This window comes from Fistularia commersonii, chromosome 33 (genome assembly GCF_037954325.1).
Source record: "Fistularia commersonii isolate RoL2024-O1a breed Wild chromosome 33, RoL_Fcom_v1.0, whole genome shotgun sequence".
Lineage (NCBI taxonomy): Eukaryota > Metazoa > Chordata > Actinopteri > Syngnathiformes > Fistulariidae > Fistularia > Fistularia commersonii.
This window is the reverse complement of record NC_141316.1, coordinates 10329530-10349441: the sequence shown is the minus strand read 5'-3', so window position 1 is coordinate 10349441 and position 19912 is coordinate 10329530. Positions and strand designations below refer to the sequence as shown.

General features: G+C 48.7%; 3 protein-coding genes across 4 annotated transcripts; 2 read left to right on the top strand and 1 right to left on the bottom strand.

The window, feature by feature from the left end:
• The first annotated feature begins 327 nt into the window (after positions 1 to 327).
• Positions 328 to 3509, top strand: paqr4b (progestin and adipoQ receptor family member IVb). The gene is made up of 3 exons (XM_086140963.1): positions 328 to 638; positions 1390 to 1608; positions 2936 to 3509. Exons 1-3 carry the CDS (start codon positions 473 to 475, stop codon positions 3367 to 3369), a joined length of 819 nt encoding a protein of 272 aa, XP_085997089.1. The 5' UTR covers positions 328 to 472; the 3' UTR covers positions 3370 to 3509.
• A 246-nt stretch (positions 3510 to 3755) lies between these two features.
• Positions 3756 to 9075, bottom strand: pelo (pelota mRNA surveillance and ribosome rescue factor). Of its 2 annotated transcripts, XM_086140959.1 has the most exons (13): positions 8888 to 9075; positions 8435 to 8527; positions 7978 to 8128; positions 7612 to 7702; positions 6111 to 6274; positions 5935 to 5995; positions 5697 to 5858; positions 5561 to 5607; positions 5408 to 5481; positions 5263 to 5334; positions 5056 to 5130; positions 4898 to 4929; positions 3756 to 4065 (listed from the first exon to the last, which is right to left on the bottom strand). In XM_086140959.1, exons 1-13 carry the CDS (start codon positions 8926 to 8928, stop codon positions 3974 to 3976), a joined length of 1155 nt encoding a protein of 384 aa, XP_085997085.1. In that variant the 5' UTR covers positions 8929 to 9075; the 3' UTR covers positions 3756 to 3973. The 2 variants fall into 2 exon arrangements, with proteins under 2 accessions (XP_085997085.1, XP_085997086.1); XM_086140960.1 differs by lacking the exon at positions 8435 to 8527 and having other exon boundaries at positions 8888 to 9061.
• A 74-nt stretch (positions 9076 to 9149) lies between these two features.
• Positions 9150 to 16287, top strand: ppp1cab (protein phosphatase 1, catalytic subunit, alpha isozyme b). The gene is made up of 7 exons (XM_086140961.1): positions 9150 to 9860; positions 10705 to 10836; positions 11406 to 11636; positions 12895 to 12999; positions 13741 to 13964; positions 15033 to 15167; positions 15260 to 16287. Exons 1-7 carry the CDS (start codon positions 9806 to 9808, stop codon positions 15353 to 15355), a joined length of 978 nt encoding a protein of 325 aa, XP_085997087.1. The 5' UTR covers positions 9150 to 9805; the 3' UTR covers positions 15356 to 16287.
• Positions 16288 to 19912: the final 3625 nt, after the last annotated feature.

Here is a 19912-nt window from a genome sequence, read left to right as displayed (position 1 = left end):
TCACTTTTTACAAGAGGGTGGGGGGTTCTAGGGCTCCCCCCCCCCCCCAAAAAAAATATTAACCTATTACTTCTGAAATCCCCAAGTGTCCGCTGCAGGGATTAGCAGCCAATCTGCCTAATAAAGGGGAAAAAAAGCTAACAAATAGAAAGCTATAATCCCCCCCGGATTAAATCCCACACGGTGAAGTTATGAGGTGTGACTTAGTCCTGGGCAATGACAAGCAGCGGCTGTAGTAGCAGCGCACGTGGCTTTCACCCAGGATTACACCGGCTTTATCCCGAGGAATAAGAAGCCCTCTGTGATTGGCCGTGCCGTAAGCATGCCACTTGGCTCGCTCGCCGGGTCCCTCGCCCGGACTTGCACCTGTAGAACGATGGCTTTTCCAGGGAGCAGATTCCGCGGCGAGCTGGGCTCCTGAGGCGTCGCGCTGCTTAGGATGTAAACGGCGCCGAGTCCATGTCAGGAAGCCATGGCGCTTTACGAGGGACCGCGGCTGCTGGACTTGGCAAAAACCCCCTCGCATCTCCAGTTCAACAAGTTCGTCCTGACGGGCTACCGGCCGGTGTCCACGGCCCAGGAGTGCCTGCGGAGCCTCTTCTACATGCACAATGAGCTGGGGAACATCTACACCCACGGTGAGTCTGAAGAACAACTTCGTACGGAGCGGCTCGAGGGTTCACGTGATCCGGCGCGGCGGCTGAACTCACGGGTTTGCGCGGCTTTACCTACGAGGGGGTAAAAACCCCGCGGAGGGACTGCGACGCGGCGTCTGAAATAAAAAGGTGACACGTCCACTACTCTCACTTGTAGCCCGTTCTAAGCGCTGAAGGATGTGTAATGAGGATATGAGGTATTAGCTGTAATCTGCCCGGCCGATCCTCGTCCTGGAAATATCCAACTGTTAACCGGGTGTTTAAAAGAAGTGAGTCGCCGATTGGCGAGTTTCAAGAGCGACTCCAAAAAAAAAAAAAAAAAAAAAAAAAGTCTCACTTTAAGAGCTCCTGAGGTCACTCGGGCGGAATTTTTTTTTTTTTTTTTTAACCGCCTTCAAATCTGAATCTAAACTACACCAATAAGCGGGCGTTCCCTTCCGAGTGCAGTTTTGAGAGCTGATGTGCTTCTTTCGTGCTCCAGCTTCTTTAAGTTCATTAGGCCTAACAGCCTTACCCAGGGGAAGCGGAGGTGTTTTCCTGAGTGCTTATCTCTGCTCTTGGCAAACGGCCCCGTCCTCCGTCTCCGCGGGAACCCGTGATGAACTTCACGCCGTTGTTGTGCTTTATATCTTCAAGATGACACACAGCGTTCTTCCGTTCGAGCGCCAAATCATGACGGCCGGGAAGAAAATACCCGACTGACGGCTGGTTTTCTCCCCTCCCGCCCCCCCAGGCATCCCCTTCTTCCTGTTTCTGGTTGTGCTCCCTTACAGCATCCCGTGGAAGGAGGTGGACAGCGTCTGGATCTGCGTGGTCCACTACCTGGCCTGCCTCAGCCCCACCGTGGGCTCCGTGGTCTACCACGTGTTCATGAACCACGTGGGCGGGCAGCACGTGTACGACACGCTGCTGTCCCTGGACATGTTCGGGGTGTGCCTCGTCAACACGCTGGGTAGGTGGCGGGAGGAATGTTCAAACGGCTTATTTCACGGCCAGAAAACACCGTCTTACACAGGAACATGGCATTTGATTGACAGATGGATCCTGCAGCTACCGCTAACAGTATGACGCTAACAGAGGGGAAGCTGACTCTTTTATTGCTATATCAATTGGGGTTGGTAGCGGCCAAAACACATGCATGCACATATACCGCTCAAAAAAATAAAGGGAACACTTGAACAACACAATGTAACTCCAAGTCAATCCCACTTGTGTGAAATCATAGTGTCCACTCAGGAAGCGACACAGATTCATTTGGACTTGTTTTAAGGACATTACATCAAAGTTGGATCAGCCCGGAGTTTGTTTTTACACTTTAATTTTGAGTGTGATTCCTAATCCAGACCTCCATGGGTTGATACATTTGATTTCCATGGATCATTTTTGTGTGATTTTGTCGTCAGCACATTCAACTGTGTAAAGAGCAAAGTATTTCATAAGAATATTTCATTCATTTAGATCTAGGATGTGTTTTTTAAGTGTTCCCTTTATTTTTTTGAGCAGTGTATATTCACTCCTTCATTCTCTCTCAATGGAAAACTACAGATTGTTAGCGTGAGCAGCTGCTGCTACGGCCGGGATCTTAAACCAGGAGTGTCAAACTCATTCTGGTCCCGGGGGGCCACATACGGCCTCAGTCGATGCGTAATTACCTAGAAATAACACGAAGTACACATTTTTCCTTTGTTTTAGTGTAAAGGAGAACAGATAAATGATACAAATATCTAAATATAATATAATCCTTTAAGAAAATACATGACAAACAAGCTGAGATTTGTGCATTTTCAACAACACGCTGCCTCAGGTCCGTCTTCTCAGATCTCCATGTACTTACTTGCTGCATCCACAGCGAGCAGACGGGTTTCTTATTAACCTCAACCAACAAATGAGAAGAGGTCCGTTTTTCTTGGCAAACCCTTCACTCCATGTCCACTTTTCTCTTTTTTGACAACCACATCTTGCTGATGAGGGTGTGTGTCCAAGGAAAAAGGAGATACATTTCTCAAATTGAGACAAAATGCTATTGACAGAGCCGGAAGCTGCACTGCTGCCATCTGCTGTGAGTCACATGGTGTTGATCCGTGTTGCCGACACCGGCGTAAACAGTGCACCGCTCGCACCGCATTCTTATTTTTGAAAAAGTAGTTTACCATTTTGATGTATTTTTTTCAGTTCCACGTGCTGCATTGGACACCCCTGCCTCAAACCTTGTCCGCTTCTCGCTTTCATCCCATTTCCGATTTCGCGATTTGCATGGTGACCCCTGTTCTGTGCTGCAGGTGCGCTCCCCATCATCCACATCACGCTCCTTTGCCACCCCACCGTTCAGCACGCGGCGTTACTCACCTACATCCTGCTCTCCGTGTACGGCATCTACTGCGCCACCACGGCCCGCACTAATGTCCTGCGGCTCCGGGCGTTCCTCTGGCAGGCCCTCTTCCGATTCAGCCTCTTCCTTTACCGGGTGTACGGCAGCGGGGTGGGGAGCCCCAACTCCCTGCGCCTCTTCGTCATCATGGACACCCTGGCTCTGGTCGGCGGGCTGGTCAACATCATCCAGATCCCCGAGCGCTTCAGCCCGGGCCTGTTCGACAACTGGGGCAACAGCCATCAAATCATGCACGTCATGGTGATTTGCTCCATAATATACCTGCACTGGGGCACGCTGGAGGATTTAGATTGGATTAAGACTTTCCGGTGTCCTTCCGAGTGATGCCGAGTGCATCGGGCGTACGCGCGCACAGCTGGAAACTAGAAGAACGGCGTTATAAAAACGAAAAGGAGAAGAAAAACGTCTGAATTTAAAAGCACTTTAGTTACACAGTAGTCGCTGACGACGCTTCGTAAAAAAAAGCCGAGAGAGAAGAAGTGGAGTCGACGTCGTGGTAACCGTGGAAGTCACTGGAGTCTATTTAAATATCCTGCATACTTGATATTAGCGGACGGAAATGCAGTAGTTCTGGGTCCCGATGCCCATAACAAAAATAGTTATTTTTAAATGGAAGAAGTTGTTTATAATAAATATATATTTTTTATATCCGTGTCCTCCCTCGGGCCGAGAACCATCGATGAGGAAAAAGTCTGGACGTGAGCGATGGGTGCTTGAATGTGGTGTATTTGCCAGGCAGAGATTATCGTATATACACTTGAAAGAAGAGGACACACGCCGAGTGTATGAGGTACGTCCATTTCCACCGCCGCGCCCGCCGGGAGAATTCCCTTCAAACCAAAAGTGTCAAAGCACAAACGGCATCCGTCACGCCGAACGATGGCCACGCCAAAAAAAAACAGATCTCGGCCGGATTGCTTGGTCCTCCTCAGTCTTCATCTGAGCTGTCGTCTTCGGGCTCCGACAGGTCGGCGATGGGAAAGCGCAGGACGGCGGCCACTCCGCTCAGCTGAGTCAGTTCTGTGCACACAAGCCAGGTGTTAATGAGGTCATTTACATTTATGATGATTAAAACAACGCCCGGCTCATTTGTCAGAGCGGGAACGGTAGTTATTTTTAGACGACAACGGAACCTTAAGTTATAGACCTATTTTTAAAGATACGTCGTGCGATTTGAGCAAAGTTTATCCTTGAATTACAGAAAAAAATGTCACGATATGAATAGGAGAGCGAGAAAAATGGATTTGAAATTGGCGAGGTAAACGCCAAGCCGACTCCCACCACTCACATACGCTTCACGACTTGGCGGCGCTCGCGCCTCGCAAAATACACCTTGCGAAGAGGAAAAACTCGCAAAGAAAAACTAAAATTCTAAAGTAAAATTTAAGTTACTTTTAATGTAATAATCATCGTAAGTTTATTGTAAAGTTGAGTTTATTGTGAGTGTATTATTTGGCTCAGTGTCCATGTTGGACGCCATCTGCAGAGGTCTGAGCCTGAACTAAGTATTCATATTACAACACTAGCATCGTGATTTTTCTTTTTTTAGGTCCCTTCCATTATTAATGTCCTTCTTTTTCAGGGTTTTTTCTATACCGACATCCTTATTTTGTGAGTTTTTGGTGAGGTTGGAACAAAGTAATTTGTTTTCTGTTATTTTTAAAAGGGGAAAATTCATTCAAGATATGAAAAAAAAAAATCAACCTATGAACCCACTTCTGGAACCAATTACATTTGTATCTTATTGTATTTTATTGACACGACGTCATATTTCCATGTTTTTGAAAATTCCAAACTGTAGTACTGTCTGGAAACTCGCACGCTGGCTCGGGTTGTTTGTTTCTGAACTTACGTTCTCCAGACACGTGAAGGCTTGAGAATATCCTGCAAGACAAACGGACAGGAGACGTTTCAGCTGACGGACAATCTGGCGGTCGACGAGAGCGAAACGTCTCTTTTCAGACGCTCAGCTCTCAGAGGATCCAGGAAAGGAGCGACGCTCTGGAGCACCTGACATTGCCGCCGTTGTCTCTCACGCTGTCCACCAACCGAACGTAGCGAGCTCTTGTGGGGACGTCCTGGTGCCTTGGAAGAACGACAGACATGAAACGTGTTCTTTAATACGCAGAAAGCACAGCTGATCTCAGTTTGGGGCTTGAAGTTAATCTGCGAAGATGACGGATGAGACAGAAATGGACGGCGTGTATCATCGCGTACCTGAACAGCTTATCGCTTATCAGCAGGGTGTCGATCGCGAGGGCGTCCGCGGCTTTTTCCACGTGGGCCACTCTGGGTGGAGGCACAGATCCAAAGGTCAGGGGTCACCCCGGGTTACTGAACTAAAACCCCGGCTGTGACTCACCCGTAGAAGGCTCGGTCGGGCTCGTGCTGCAGCATCTTGTAGAAGTCTTCTAGGGCTTTCACCTCACCTGCTGCCTGAAAGTAAGAGTTGTTGAGTCCTCTCCCTGATGAGTTTGGCGGCGCGGACAGGAACGGACCGGATCTGTATATTCACCTTGGTGTCAGAGAGCCTGCTCGTCACCGTGGGGTCGGAGAGGATCTCTGGGAAAGAAAAAAAGCAACGATAACGTCTGGGGTTTTCCTCCCGTTGTACGATGGCGCCGGATCTCCCGCCCTTTGCCCTCTCCTACCTTTAAGCGAGTACTTGTGGCCCGATGAGGAGTGGACCAGCATGAATTTGGGCCGGTTCTCCAGCAGGAGCTTGTTGTCTTGTCGCACTGCCTCCTTGAACAGGTGGGTGATGAACTGGTCCTTCACGAACCCCGGGCTGGCTACCAGGATGCACTTCACCACTGGGACGAAAACAAAATGTTGAACGCAACTGAAGAAGGAGACGCGTGTGTGTTCAGGTTGATAGAGTAACCCTACCGTCAAAATTTATGTGGCGCAGAATCGCCTGCATGACGGCTTCGTAGAACCTCTCGAGGGCCTGTGCGTGATGAGAGCAGGGCCGAAACGTCTTTTAAGAAGCATGCGATGCGACGCTTCTTTATAAATTCTCTCCGTACAGTCTTCCCGTTGACTTTATTTTCAAGGCGACCCACCTTTTCATGCTGGGTGCAGCTTCCCCTCCTCTTGCGAGGAATGGTGACCTCCACTTTGGCACGAAGCAGCGTCATCGCCGGAGTCACCAGCACCAGGTTGGCCAGACCCTCCTGCATCACCACGGCCGCCACGTCTGCTTTCTGGGTGGCGTCACATGCCTGCTCTGCAGGGCAGACGGCACAATGGGAACGATTCTTCAGCGGTCATGCGTATTACACCAAGTAACCGTCCGGAGGAGTTTTACAAAACTAATTTGTTTGTTTTTCCCCGAGAATGAATTCACCTCTGAAGATGTTGGAATATTAAATCCACATTTACGGGGAAGAATAAGTTCTTCCAACAGGCTGGAGAGCAGCTACTGCTGACGGACCGACTTTCGGCTCAGGCGGTTCAATTGCGGTTCGATTCCTGAGCGACTCCTGGGCTGTCGAAACATTGTTGAGCGAGACGCCGGACCCCTAGCTGGTCACCGGGCGCCACTCATGCTGCTACCAGCATGGGTGAAATGCAGTGGGTTAACAAGTTCCCGTAAGGTATTCATGAAGTATTCAAAAATCCCCAAACAAACAGGACCCATTGGTTGGGGGTTCCCACTGATCATCTGAAGGCTTTCTCATCTTCTTCTTCTTCTTTCGGCTTTTCCCTTCAGGTGTCGCCACAGCGAGTCAACTTTCTCCATCTAACCCTATTCTCTGGATCCTCCTCTCTCACACCAACTACCTTCATATCTTCTCTCACGACGTCCATAAATCTTCTCTTTGGTCTTCCTCCAGACCTCTTGCCTGGCAGCTCCAATTCCAGCATCCGTCTACCAATATATTCTCTATCCCTCCTCTGTCCATGACCCGACCATCTCAGTCTGGCTTCTCTGACCTTCTCTCCAAAACATCTAACATGTGCCGTTCCTCTGATAGACTCATTCCTGATCCTCTCCATCCTGGTCACTCCCAAAGAGAACCTCAACATCTTCATCTCTGTCTGAAGGCTTTCTCTGTGAACGTGGAAAACACAAATGTTTCATTGCTCTTGGCCAGGCCGCCCGTGGAAGATCGCCGATCACCGCCGGTCTCCTGGTTCCCCGCCCCCGCCGTGGAGCCGACCCCGCCGGCTGCACGGAACCCCCTGGATCGATGCAGGCTGAGTTAACACGGCTCCTGGCTGCTGGATGAACCCCTGCGGCCAAACATCCTGCTGGAGCTCTGACGGTTGTTTGAAGGTGGTTGCAAAGCCAGATTTGTGGTTTTGGTAAATAGCCATTTAATCAAATAGCCCAGTGAGTGAGACAACAAACACTCACGAGCTCCATACGATATGATTTACCGGATGCTTCAAGCAAAAATCAGTAATCTGCAGAACTCTTTTGTGACCTTTGGATAAACACTCTGATGGACTCCAATACCATCTAATATACATGTAATATCTGAAAGTGTTTTTCCGAGGAGCCGTCCTGATACCGTGGGAACACTGACTGAAGAGTTGCTCACGCTAGCATCTGCTTACCGATTCTTTCCAGCACGACACTGTCCCAGCTTTTTTTGGCAAGAGTGAACTTCCGGTTAAGTTCCAGCTCGATAGTGTGGTAAGCTCCCATCTGATAGAAAGAAAAAAAGAAAACCTAATTACAGCCCCGTCTTATTTCAAACAGGACCAAATGGAAAGTATGACATGAGGGGGGTAAGAGGGGGGGACCTCAACGTGAACGCGACCATCGGACTGATGCAAATGTTCGCACTCTTACCGCTGTTTCATCTGAGTCGGTGGTTTGTATATCGATGACCAACCGATCAACCAGTCTGACTAATACGTAGCAAGAGATCAAGCTATAAATGTGATAGACCGTTAATCGGTTTGCTGAGAGATCCAGACCTTGACATACTGGTTCTCCTCAATGTTGGTGCCCTTCACCCTCAGCTGACAGGCCTGGGAGTCAAAATCAATAGCCTCCACGGACACGGTCAGGGTTGTCCGAACTCTGGAGCTCCCCACGCTTCCGGTAGTGGACTCTGTCTGCACCTTCCTGTGTGGTCAGGGGAAGGGACTTATAGTTGTGACAGGCATAGCAAACACATCATCGCACACACACACAGAACGAGGAAGTGACGCTGCTTATAAAAAGAGCAATTTTACTGGATATGGGCCCGAGATCATGGCTGAGTATGGAAACTTTATGTATCTGTGACGTTGCAATGCTGCTTATTACACTGCGCATAAACTCCAAAAGGTGCATTAATACCACGACCCCGTGTTTTGCACAACCACAAAACCGACATTTCCCTTTGCAGAAGAGGCATTTTGACAATAATGGAGTTTATTTTTTTGTTACCTGATGGTGGAGGCTCTCAAGCTGTCCCCCACCTGCAGCAAGTTGTAGGTGTGCCACATGTCCTCCGCCTCCTCCGGCACCAGAGTCACTTGACTGCAACATTGGATCCCATCACGGTCTAAATTACTTATGTGTTTAAGAATACTGTAGACTTTCGTCCAAGTCATATTTTCTTTCAAAATGTCAAGCCGATAGAAAGATGAACTGCATTATTGTGATGAGCACTCGTCCTGCTAGCTCACAGTTTACTGTGTTTAAACAGAGACGACTCAGGAAAGTGTGACAACAGCGCGTATTCCTTATGGAAATCGAGAGTTTGACAACGGAAAATATCTCCAAGTTAAGCAAATAAAGTCCGCCGGCTAATCTCAACAGGACACACAACGGTTAGTTGACAGCTGCTAACTAGTGTACAGCTTAGCTTGCTAACCTCTGCTGTAAGAGATCACTCACCCGGCATTGTCTTTTTCAATATCTTTGTGAACCAACTTCATGGTCGGATGTTTTTTTTTTTTTTAAATTAAGGGATCGGGAAAAATGGGAACCGTGCAGAGGAGACAAATCCACGGTTATTTTGAAGTATGCTAGCCGTTTAGCTTAAGCCATCTCACAACTTCAATGAGACTCGCTGCGCGTTGCCGGGAGTCTGGACGTTGCGTCATCCCGATTACGTCATGTTTTTCCTTACTGGTCACTTCCGTGGGTGTCGCTTTACGGCACAACAAACAAGAGGCGGTCAAAACAGGAGTATTTCGGTATTTGCGGACACACGCGGTATACATAACGCATTATTATATCAAAAATGTAATTTCGGATCAGCAAAACTCGAGCTACATAGGCGAATTGTTGTATTTTTTACACTCTGCTTTCATATGAGTAAATGCTAACCGACGTTTCAAACGTCCAATCAGCGAGAGCGTTGAGTCCCGCAAACGCGTTCCAGTCGCAGAGCTGGCCAATGAGGAAGCGGCACTTGTGGGACCACTTCCGTTCGTCCTCTCTTTGAGCTAACGCTCATCTTGATTCTTTTTTTTTGTCGATGGCATGGTGCTAGCAGCCGAGGCAGAAACAACGACGAATTCGGCGATTCAAAGTTGATTCAAAATCTAAATTCACGTAAACTATTTGACGAATGCAGTTTTCTCTTGTGCACGTCAGCTAGCTAATCACGAACTGCTCAGCGCTCAGCCTCGAATTTTGAGGTTGCCCATTCTGCCCCAAGGTTAGCTAGCTACGTTAGCTTGCTTACCATAGGCGATTAACTGCTATCGTTTAACTAGTTGGTCTAACTGCAACTCAGGAACCGGTTAACAGTTACCACGCATCCGACTCGTAGGGATTATTGCAAACCGACCACAATAGAGGAATAGCATGGCAGAAGCCGACAAGCTGAACATCGACTCCATTATACAGCGTCTGCTGGAAGGTAAGACAATTTCGCTCGATATTAACTGAGGTAGTCATCTTTGCTAACTTGGCTAGCAACGGCTAGGCAGCGCTTGAAGCCCAGTTATACTGTTTTATCACGGAAATTTTTGCTGTTGGCTGATTTGAGGGGAAACAATTGCCGCGCGTATTGACACCTATCTTCATTTTAACGTGTAATAGCCGCTTAGACAGTAAATGTTATATAATCCCATTGTGATTTGCCTGACATCAGTATACAACAAACGACGAATTGGTGTGCTCAACGAGGTTGCATCGAAACATTTCATGTCACAGCATATGCGAAAATAGCTCCCTGCATTGTACTTCATCGGTCACAACTCCCGTGTCATTTTGCTTTTTAACTGTGGGCGTATATAATAGTTGAAATTAGACTTCGGAGACCTGCTCGTAAGGACTAGAACAAGGATAATTGCTGTGCCTCAGCGTTTATCCTCATCGTAGGTTTATTGTAATTCCTACCTGACAGTTTTGAGAGGCGGGTTGCTGAGTATGAAGGGTGTGTGAGGATGGTGTTTATCGAAAAGCGCACAAATTGCACAGTCGATGTGGCCATTGCCAAAGCAAATTACTGCTTGTGACTTTTTGTTTTTCATTATCTGATGATACAATTCGACGTCTTCCTTTTGCAAGTTCGAGGTGCCTGTATAACCTCTCTAGCTCGATCGCCCTTTCAATCGGGACAAAATTATATGATTTTCTTCACCATATGTGCTTCACTCTGCTCTATCTGCTGTCTGTTTTAGATAGCATGAGCGATAAACTGTCTCGAGTCAGTTGTTTACAGACTGCCGCCTCTCAACTCTCGTGCTTCTCTCTTGCAGTAAAAGGCTCCAGACCTGGCAAAAATGTTCAGCTGACAGAGAATGAAATTCGTGGTCTCTGCCTCAAATCCAGGGAAATCTTCCTCAGCCAGCCAATCCTCCTTGAACTGGAGGCCCCCCTCAAGATCTGTGGTGAGACTTTTTGTTCTTAAAAGTGTGGCAACGTCAACAATGGATGGAAATAGTATTCGGTAACCGTGCAACAGAATGCGAGTGACAGCTGATTTTAAAGCATTTTCACAATCCATAAAACCAAGGGCCGAAGCCAAGGCTGTGAACATGCCCTGTGATTACACTGCTGATAACACTGTTTTTCGGCGCTCTGCTGTTTTGCACCTAGTCCCTCTGGAACGGGTCTCCTGCGTCAAACCGCTGATCCACTTGGTGACGATTGTTAACTTAAAGGAACAGCTTGTGCGTCCAAGGGACAGGCCAATCTATAACGCGCTGAGAATCACCAAGGGCCCCTCGCATTTAATTGCTTTCTGTCTTGCACACTCGGATAGTTGCCTCATCGTAAAACAAAGCCAAGCAACCATAACAGGGCTAACTTGAAACGATAAAGGCTGAGCTGTTTTTAATATGCAGGCCTCCGCTACCAGGTTGTTGTACCTCCATCTTGGCGCCTTACTTTTTTTTTGTTGTGGACATACACACGGCGGGATTGATGCATCTGTGATCAACATTGATTGTTTCAACAGGAGATGTTCATGGGCAGTACTACGATCTGCTGAGGCTCTTTGAATATGGTGGATTTCCACCAGAGAGCAACTACCTGTTCCTTGGAGACTATGTGGACCGAGGCAAGCAGTCCTTGGAGACCATCTGCCTCCTGTTGGCGTACAAGATCAAATACCCAGAAAACTTCTTTCTGCTGAGAGGAAACCATGAGTGCGCCTCCATTAACAGAATATATGGCTTCTACGATGAGTGTAAGTTTTATGAAGTGCATTAAAAAATACATGTGACCATTTAATGGTCATTTTTCTCAGAAGGGGAACTGCGCGGACCTGCTAGATAACAGTTCCTCAGTCGTGTTAACGCTGGGAAGTGTTTCAAACATGTTCTCCTTACTATTTATATGAAAAGAGAGTGGCGTAAAGACACCCTGAAAGCTCACTAAAAGCAAAGATTGTGCCCTTCAAGTCAATAGTGTGCAGAAAGTTTTAACAAGGCTCCTGACAAACCTTATGTTCACATCAGATACCATTTGAGTTGCTCCAGAAATCTCAAGTCTGCACTTCCACACTTTTTCTTGAAAATGTTTAAATATCTTAACACTTCACCAGCCAAATTGACCATAATATGAAGCATGTCTGTAGTTTCTCACACAAGTGAAAAGAACTTTTTGATTTTAATGCAAACTGAAATCCCAAGACCTCTATTTTTGGACATTCTATGCATCGACAGGCCAGTGACTATCAGATACACAGTAAGTTGCTGTCGCTGTGTAAAGCTAGTAAGACACACAATCACATGCTGTCAGGTGTTGATTCAACCTCGTAGTAAGCTAGCCAAAGTAATCTTTCGTGGTAAGTTTTTTTTGTGTCTTAAACCTTCTAACCAAGCGTCTGCTTAGCGGAAAGAAAAAAAACAAAAACAAAACCCCTTTCCTGCTCGCTGCATTGTCCAGGTGTTGTTTTTTCCACCATACACAATATATATTTTATCTCAAGAAAGACACAGCAATCCTTGATTTTATGACAAAACATCAATTCGATCTAGTTCAACCCAAGAAACGGGTGTTCGGTCTTATTTGGTGTCTGGCATCTGGAGCGTCATAATATGGAATAACAAAATGATTCCAAAGAAAGTATTGACTGTTCTCTCCACATTGTAATTTGACCCGGTCAGTGTTTTACAATGGATATATAAATTATACAGAGGGGTGTTGACGAAGAACGAAGAGGTTCGTATGGACCACGGTGCCGCGATTAAGCGGTCTTGTTTGACCTAAAGTGGCCCATTACCGGCAACGCCATCCGCTCAGATAAGCACAGTGCGCCAGGCTTCAGGCTAACTAGCATGATCATGCAGTACAAGCGCTGATAAATCACATGGCCTCAGTTGATGTTTACGGCCCGGATTATGTAAAGTGTTGTTTTATAACGTGACTCGACAGAAACAGCCCCGGAAACTTTATAGTTTTCCAGATAAGCGTGTGACCGAGCGGTCGTCTTGTTTCCACAGGTAAGAGGCGATACAACATCAAGCTGTGGAAGACCTTCACCGACTGCTTCAACTGTTTGCCCGTCGCAGCCATTGTTGATGAAAAGATCTTCTGTTGCCATGGAGGTATCCTCATCTAACACTCGATTTGGCGCCCGGCCATAGCAAACACACGAACTCACTTCTGCTCTGTTTTAACTGTCAACATAATGGTCATCGACCCGCCGCTTCATTTGCCATCTCAGCGTCTGAAAAGTACACGGCCACTGTAATTCGCAGCCTGCTTGTTTGTGGAAAGAAGTTTCCTAGAAAACAGAAAAATGTCTCTAACCGGAGGTCAGCTTTCCAAAGCCCTTTTAGGAGACCGACTGCCAATGCAAAACTACAAGATCCCTCGAAGTTGAAAATCCTGAAAATATAAAAATCTCATCGATTTGCTTAGCGCGCCTTTTTTTTTTCCCCTTTTGTCGGAAAAATGGAACGATCACGTAGTTTGGCGAAGAGATCCAAAAGCAATGAAGATCCCTCAGGTTTCCTGGAACCGAGCAGAACTAAGTAAACAGCGCCGAGGCTTGAGAGTTCGCTCTATTCCAGGCTTTCCCTCGGGGGAGAGTCTCTGCCTCTGCAGAAAAATCAGTCACCAGCTCAAGACTTTGAAATTCACAGCAAATGAAAACTGCATGGAGAGACTTCTGAGGCCTCGAACTGGAAGTCCCAAAAACAGTGTCAACCGGTTTCCAAGACAGTTAGAATCTAAGCTACATATTCGAATCTGTACGATAAGCGCAGCGGCGGAGGGTCAATCTAAATGTTTGTGTGCCGCGGACGTGGGATTGATTGTTGGTATCGGACCTGTGTTCCCCCCAGGCCTCTCCCCGGACCTCCAGTCCATGGAGCAGGTGCGGAGGGTGATGCGTCCCACCGACGTGCCGGACCAGGGCCTCCTTTGCGACCTGCTCTGGGCCGACCCCGACAAGGACGTGCTGGGCTGGGGCGAGAACGACCGCGGGGTCTCCTTCACGTTCGGGGCCGACGTGGTCACAAAGTTCCTCCACAAACATGACATGGACCTCATTTGTCGGGCCCATCAGGTCAGTCCTTGGCTTTCACTTTGAGGAAGGTTCACAGGGCGTTTCTAGGACATTGTCCCGCCACACGTGGTTTTAGTATCTTTATCTCAAAAGGTGTTTTTTTTGGGCTGCATCTTTGAGCACACCTAACGTCAGCAAAGCTGCGCCGCCCTTTAAGGGCGGAGATTCCCCGGAAGTGTCCTCTTATTGTCTTTTATTGCTTTCGGACAGGGACGTGTGTGTCCCCGAGTTAAAGTGGAATTAGGACGAATTTCAAACCGCGAGCCGCTAAGAGGTTTCTTTGCAATAGACAGAAAGTGTAAGGAGTGGGCTCAGTGTCTCCTCTCCGTCCAGAGTACCAGCCTGCTGCCTTAATGTCCATCTGATCTGTGGGGCCGTGTCTCTCTGCAGGAACCCAGACGCCTTTCAGTGAAATATTGCTTTATAATTCAAGAGGCCACAGTGTGATTTTATCTGACGAGTAAGATAAGCAGGGGACCTGCTTTCTTCCCCTCAGTGGAGCTGAAGCCCAGGTGAAGGAGCCTTCAAGAGCTCCTTCACCTGGGAACAACAATCTGCAGAAAATATTCAAAAAACACACCGTTCCACAATTTTAAGCTGATGTTTGTCCTCCAAAATGTAACGGTTGTCTGCGGGGAGGGGCCGCCCCCCCGCCCAGGCCCACCGGGTGTTTCACAGGAAAACGTTGCCAGGGTGTTTCTTGCTCTTCCTGTTCCACCGAGTGCCGTGAACATTTCTCCCGGCCCGCGTTGCTCTCGGCGCGTCCTGTTCGGATTTGTTTCACTTTGCAAAATAACAGGCGTGTTGGAACACATGCGTCCGGGCAGGTTAACCGGCAGACGGCGTGCCCGTCTCGCCGCCGTCGCCGCAGGAAAGCCTGAAAATGTTAGGGCTTGCCTCCAGCGACACATCCATCTTCATCGCCTTCTCTGAGTCTTTTTGCACGGTGGCATCGCAAGTAGAAACCGCACTAGGGATCGGAGTGTGTTTGCAAACGGGACGTGAACCGATGCTGAAATATCAGAAGTGTGTGAGGGGAGAGCTGAACGCCTCCGCGTCCCTTCCCAGGTGGTGGAGGACGGCTACGAGTTCTTCGCAAAGAGGCAGCTCGTGACGCTGTTCTCGGCTCCAAACTACTGCGGCGAGTTCGACAACGCCGGAGCCATGATGAGCGTAGACGAGACCCTCATGTGCTCATTCCAGGTAAGCGTGAGCGCCGGCGCGAGATGCTCCGGGGTGTGCGGTGGCTCACCGGCTCACCGGGCTGTTTGTCCTCTGCTTTCCCCCGTGAACAGATTCTGAAACCCGCAGATAAGAAGTTGTTTTACGGCGGCGGAGGCGGCATGGGGTCCGGTCGCCCCGTCACCCCCCCGAGGAAAGCTAAGAAATGACAGCAGTCGTCGGCCCTCGACCTCCAACCCATCCTTCCTACCCTCTCTACCTCTCTTCTCCTTTCTTTCACCAAACAGCCAGAAATCAAACCTATACCCAGGGCTTTTTTTTCCTTTTTTATCTGTACTTCTTAAAACATTTAATGTTATGAATATGTGAGTGAGCGCGTGTGTGTGTGTGTGTATGTGTGTGTGTGTGTGTGTGTGTGTGTGTGTGTGTGTGTGTGTGTGTGTGTGTGTGTGTGTGTGTGTGTGTGTGTGTGTGTGTGTGTGTGTGTGTGTGTGTGTGTGTGTGTGTGTGTGTGTGTGTGTGTGTGTGTGTGTGTGTGTGTGTGTGTGTGCGCGCGCGCAGGTGACATGTGCCCCGTCTGCCAGTGAGCATTGAATCATGTGTGCACATGTACATTGTGTGTGAGAGTATTAGAGATTTATACTTTCCCCTTACTCTCTCTTTCTTTCTCTCTCTCTTTCTCTCTCTCTCTCTCTCTCTCTCGCCACTCCTCCTGTGGAAAGGTCGAAACCACAGTGTCTGTCTGTACAGTAATTTGACTGAAAGCGCAGGGTTTGGGAGAACGCCGAGCTGACGCGACACATTGAGCAGCAAAACCCCTGCCAGTAGGTGGCGTGTGTGTTCTTCTGGAGGGGGGGGGGGTGTTTTGTTTTCCCTGTCCTCTGTACTGTAAAATCTCAAAACAAAGGTGTGTGTGCGTGCATGTGTGTGCGTGCCGCGTCCGGCCCGTCTCCGCGTGTCACCGCAGCGAGAACACGCCCGCGCACACACATGCTTACGACTCTTCAGATTCATATGAGCCAGAGCTGTAAAAACCCATACAGTTTAGGTTTGTACAGATTTGATTACTTGAAAGAGATTTTTTGTGAATTCGTTTTGTAGTATTTCATCAAGTTGACCAATAAAGCAAGAATCTGAGCTACGACGTCTGTACGGTGCTTTTCTAGAAACCGCTTGTAAAGTAGGAGGATTTTGAATCGGTCCCGCGTCGACGTAACGTTGAATAATGTGATTTAACGATGCAGATTCAAACGATGTGTAACAAACTGATCTTGTGCTGGAAAACTAGCGAGGAAAATGCAACTCTGCAATAAATAACATTGAAATACCCCAAAACAAGTTGAAAATTAAACATTCTTGAACAATGACACGGCACGGGTCGACGTTTAGACAGAAGGGTGGTCCCTCACTGATGTTCACACCTTTTCTGCAGAAAGCACACGGAGTCCATTTCACGTGAAGCAGCTTGACCCCGAAGCGTCAATGAAATCTGCGGCGTCGATCGCCTGATCAATAAAGCGGAAGATTCACAACTGGATCGGACAGATGCACGGAACAGATCGGGGAGGGAAATGTTTGTTTAATTCACATTCAAATTACTGTCGTATTTTCAAAAAACCCAAACACATCTCGCCGTTAAGGGAGACGCGGTGTGTTCTATCAAACTATTCCCGTCATGATTTTATTTCCCAGATAATGAGGATTATGTTGGGCGTTACGCGGCGTGTGCTGATTGGCAAGAGCTCTGTTGAAAAGCGTATCTCTTTTACGCTCCCCAATCTATATTTATCAAAAGCGGATCCTGTTTCATTCTTAGGCATTTCTCTGGCTGTTTTAGCATTCATCCGTCTTGCTGTCAGCGACAGCCTCCTCCCAAGATGCTCCGTCCATCATTTAGCCTTCCTTTTACTGGACCGGCTGGGTGAGAGGTCAAGGTAACTATGGAAGGGGTTGGTACGGATTTTAAAAAGCTAAACTGCACCGCCGACAAGCGAGGAGAGTTAATCCGAAGGAGTGGCTAACTTCATATTCCCGCTGCGAGGCTCTGTACTCTTTACTGCAGGTGAAAACATTTCACTTTGCATTTATCTTGCTTTTCAGATGAAGGTCCAAAGAAAAAAAAAATGCATCCCAGGATTTGTGTGAAAGGAGTCTTCAACAAAGGAGATTTAACAAAGTTGGGATTCATCCATATCGGCTTTTCTGTTACAGAAAGCGCAAATTGCACACATATTGTGACATGTTTTGTTCGAATCAATTTCTGCATCGGGGCGCTTAAGTATTTCTGCGCGAATCATATGTTGCAGACATTTGTTTGATTATTTAAGTGATCATTTGTTAAATTCTGAAATCTTAGTTGACACGTGGCTGCGCCTCGTCCTCCGCGACCAGCAGGGGGCGTGTTGCTCGGTCGCCTTTGGAATGACGTCATTTTGGACTTCATTTATCGTGCAAAACATCTCGCTGATGGCTTTCGGGTCCGGCTCCCGAGTGGCGTCCAACCTGGTGGCTGTGAAGGAAAGCACGGGCGGAAAGTGTTTTTCTGCGCAGACGCCGTTTCTTGTCGATCCCCTTTAAGTTTTCCGACCCCTCTTTATTAATCATCGTCTCCGCGTCGATAGCAATTAGACTGTGAGACAACGGAGGTAATCCGTGGTCGTCCCTGTCTTCATTAGCCACGCCGTCTCGGGTTCTCCCTCGTAATGCCCCCCTCGGGATTGTGTTTCCCGGTCTTGTACCGGCTCCAGCCCCGCAGCCTCTGAGGTGACCTTGGGGGCCGCGAGCGCCGCCTTCCGCCCGGGCAGCGCACGTGGACGCAGGTTTGGCACCTTCGAAATACTCCAAAACAAGCGGGAGTACGATGTGTCAGCCGTCGCCGCCCCGAATCCTGACGTCTTCAAGTTTCTCTGGTCGCTTTTTGAAAGATCTCAAGATCTTTGTGTTTGGGAGTTCCCAGGCGTTTTTTTTTTTAACTCTCGTCGCCACGGCAAAAACGCAGCGTGCCGAGTAAACCGATCCTCGTCAGCGCGACGAAAGCGACTTTTGCTCGACGGGCCGGCTTTGCGTGGAACCCCCCAACCCCCGTGGCTCGCACGGCGCGGGCCGCAAGCGCGTGGAATGGCGCGAACAACCAGGAACTCTCGGGGCCCACGCCGATACTAAAAACGCCCCCGTGTTCCTTTTACCCCGATCGGCGAAAGTCGGGCTCGCAAAGTGCCGGCGTTGTGGAATAAAAAAGCCGCAAAGCTGCGGCGGTGCCATGCCCGGCGGCCCAGTGTCACCTGCTCTATTTATATCTGCTGAGGAATTCTGGATTCAGACTCAGCTGCCACTTCTATTATTACTATTAGCTAATGCTGTAACAAGCACCCAGCTAACACCGCCGCTGCAGCGCCTTATTGGCTCGCACTAATTGTGTCCTCGCTGTCAATACCGCGCATTTCCCGTGTAATTACATTTCTGGCGTGTTTTGCACGTGAAGCGGAGCGGCTGCGGAGGGAAAGCGCACGCCAGGCTTTCCCGGAGATGCGGCGGCGTGTACGTTTATCGGCGGCGTCCGCTTTTTTTGGGGGATCGGACGGGGGGGGAGGTCCTCCGGCTCGCGTTGTGGAGCCGCTAGCGAGCTAAACCTCTAGAAGATCACCTACATGAGAGAATGAGAACAACTTTATTTATCCCGAAGGAAATTGTTGCGCCAGAGTTTCAAGCAAAAACATAACAGTAATAGTAGGAAGGAGGAAGAATAAGAAATACAATGAAATATAACTTGTCTTAACTGTTAACATCAAAGATTTGAAGATTCCCCGCGGCTGAGGGAAGAGGAATTAAAAAGTGATAGCCTCACTAAATTGTTGTATCGTAAATGACAATAACCCTCCTCGGGAAGTCCATGTATGCCGGTATCTAAGTGACAAATGTGGCCTTGTCCTCCCCCCTGCGGCAGCATGCAAGTCAGCAGAGACGGTCTTAGTTGCATAACTTAGCCGTGATTTCAGGGACTCTTAACACTTGTACAAAACGGGGAACATGGATTGAGTTTACAAACGATGGAGGGGACCTTGGTGGGGTGAAGGCGGCACACAGTGATCTTTCTCCGCGGGGGTGTGGCGTGTTAGCGGAGGAGGAGGTGGGTGTCCCGGCTCGGAGGGGTTTACACTCTCTGCGCGCACACACACACACACACACACACACACATGCACACTACTGACACCCACAGACAAGCGGAAGATGTAGGAGAGCGAGGGAGAAACCCTATCCTTCTGGGATATTGAGTTAAATGTCAGTGCTTTGCCCCGAGGGAGCCACTGACAGGCTGACCCCTATCACAGCCCCCCGAATCTCAGAGGTCAGGACGCCTGTACGACAGCTGAGGCCCCTGAAACGGAGACGGGGACATCGGACGGGGAGGAAAACGCCAAAAAAAATGTCACGGCGACACCTCTGGGAGCCGTAAAGCGTGTCCGACATGAAAAGCCGAGGCCCGAGATGATTTAACGCCAAAACGGGATCCAAAATACGCCAACGCCCCGAGTCCGCCGTCGCCGCCGCCGCCGCCGCGACATCTGTGACCCCGGAACCCCCAAACCCAGCAGCTGAGCGAAAAGGAGCGGTTCTGAAAAACGAAAGCAGATTTCCGGTGCTGCTCCTACACCCGTATCTCCACCCTTGTGCTTCTGGAGGCTCCACCCTCAAGCTTCCATCCTGGTGTTCTCGTCGGAGAGCAACCCCAGGGGTTGTTGATGTCGGTATCCATGGAAACAGAGCGA